We start from the raw sequence: 580 nt of genomic DNA on the forward strand, positions 1-580 counted from the left end.
TATGTGCAGTCAGCTGCTGCAGGCGGGTCAGAGCACACTTTCGCTGGCGGTACGCAGAAGTGCTCCACTGCACAGTGTTTCTGCAAAGGGAGTGGCTCTTGGCACATGCAGCGTGTAAACGTCAGGTTGCAGAACAGCCTGATGCTTTTTGGCAGGCAGCATTGTCTCTCTCCCTGCCTTCTGCAGAGGAGCAGGCAGCTCCCTGCCCCGCGGCTCCAGCTCGGCTCTCTTGCAGGGGGACATCAGGCACGATGGGGATGAAGAGGCTGGAGCAGGGCAGGACCTTAACCAGGGGGTGAACAGGCTCATGGCAGCCATGCGGGACATGCTGGCGAACATCCAGTTTCAGGAACCCCCCCGAGACGACAATCCCGAAGGCGACGGGGACTGGGACTGAGCCGAGAGTGCGCGTTTTCCCCCCACCCCAACCCTCTGTAATCACCCCCCCGACATGCGTCGCACTCCAATAAAGTCACACAAACCAGAGGCGCCCGCTCTCGCTGCGAGGAACAGGCTCTGGCCGGGGCGAGGGCCGCCATCACGGGCACCTTTCGCATCTCTGGACGTGGCAGAGCTAATC

At 61.6% G+C, this 580-nt stretch overlaps 1 protein-coding gene across 1 annotated transcript in view; it reads left to right on the forward strand.

The window, feature by feature from the left end:
* Positions 1-415, forward strand: part of TCF25 (transcription factor 25 (basic helix-loop-helix)) — an 18,080-nt gene extending 17,665 nt beyond the window's left edge. Inside the window, exon 18 of the mRNA XM_010297345.1 lies at positions 214-415. Coding sequence (XP_010295647.1) covers positions 214-397 — 184 coding nt within the window. The 3' untranslated portion in view covers positions 398-415. The remainder of the gene's footprint in view (positions 1-213) is intronic.
* The last annotated feature ends 165 nt before the right edge of the window (positions 416-580 follow it).

This window comes from Phaethon lepturus, unplaced genomic scaffold, assembly GCF_000687285.1.
Source record: "Phaethon lepturus isolate BGI_N335 unplaced genomic scaffold, ASM68728v1 scaffold30681, whole genome shotgun sequence".
Taxonomy (NCBI): domain Eukaryota; kingdom Metazoa; phylum Chordata; class Aves; order Phaethontiformes; family Phaethontidae; genus Phaethon; species Phaethon lepturus.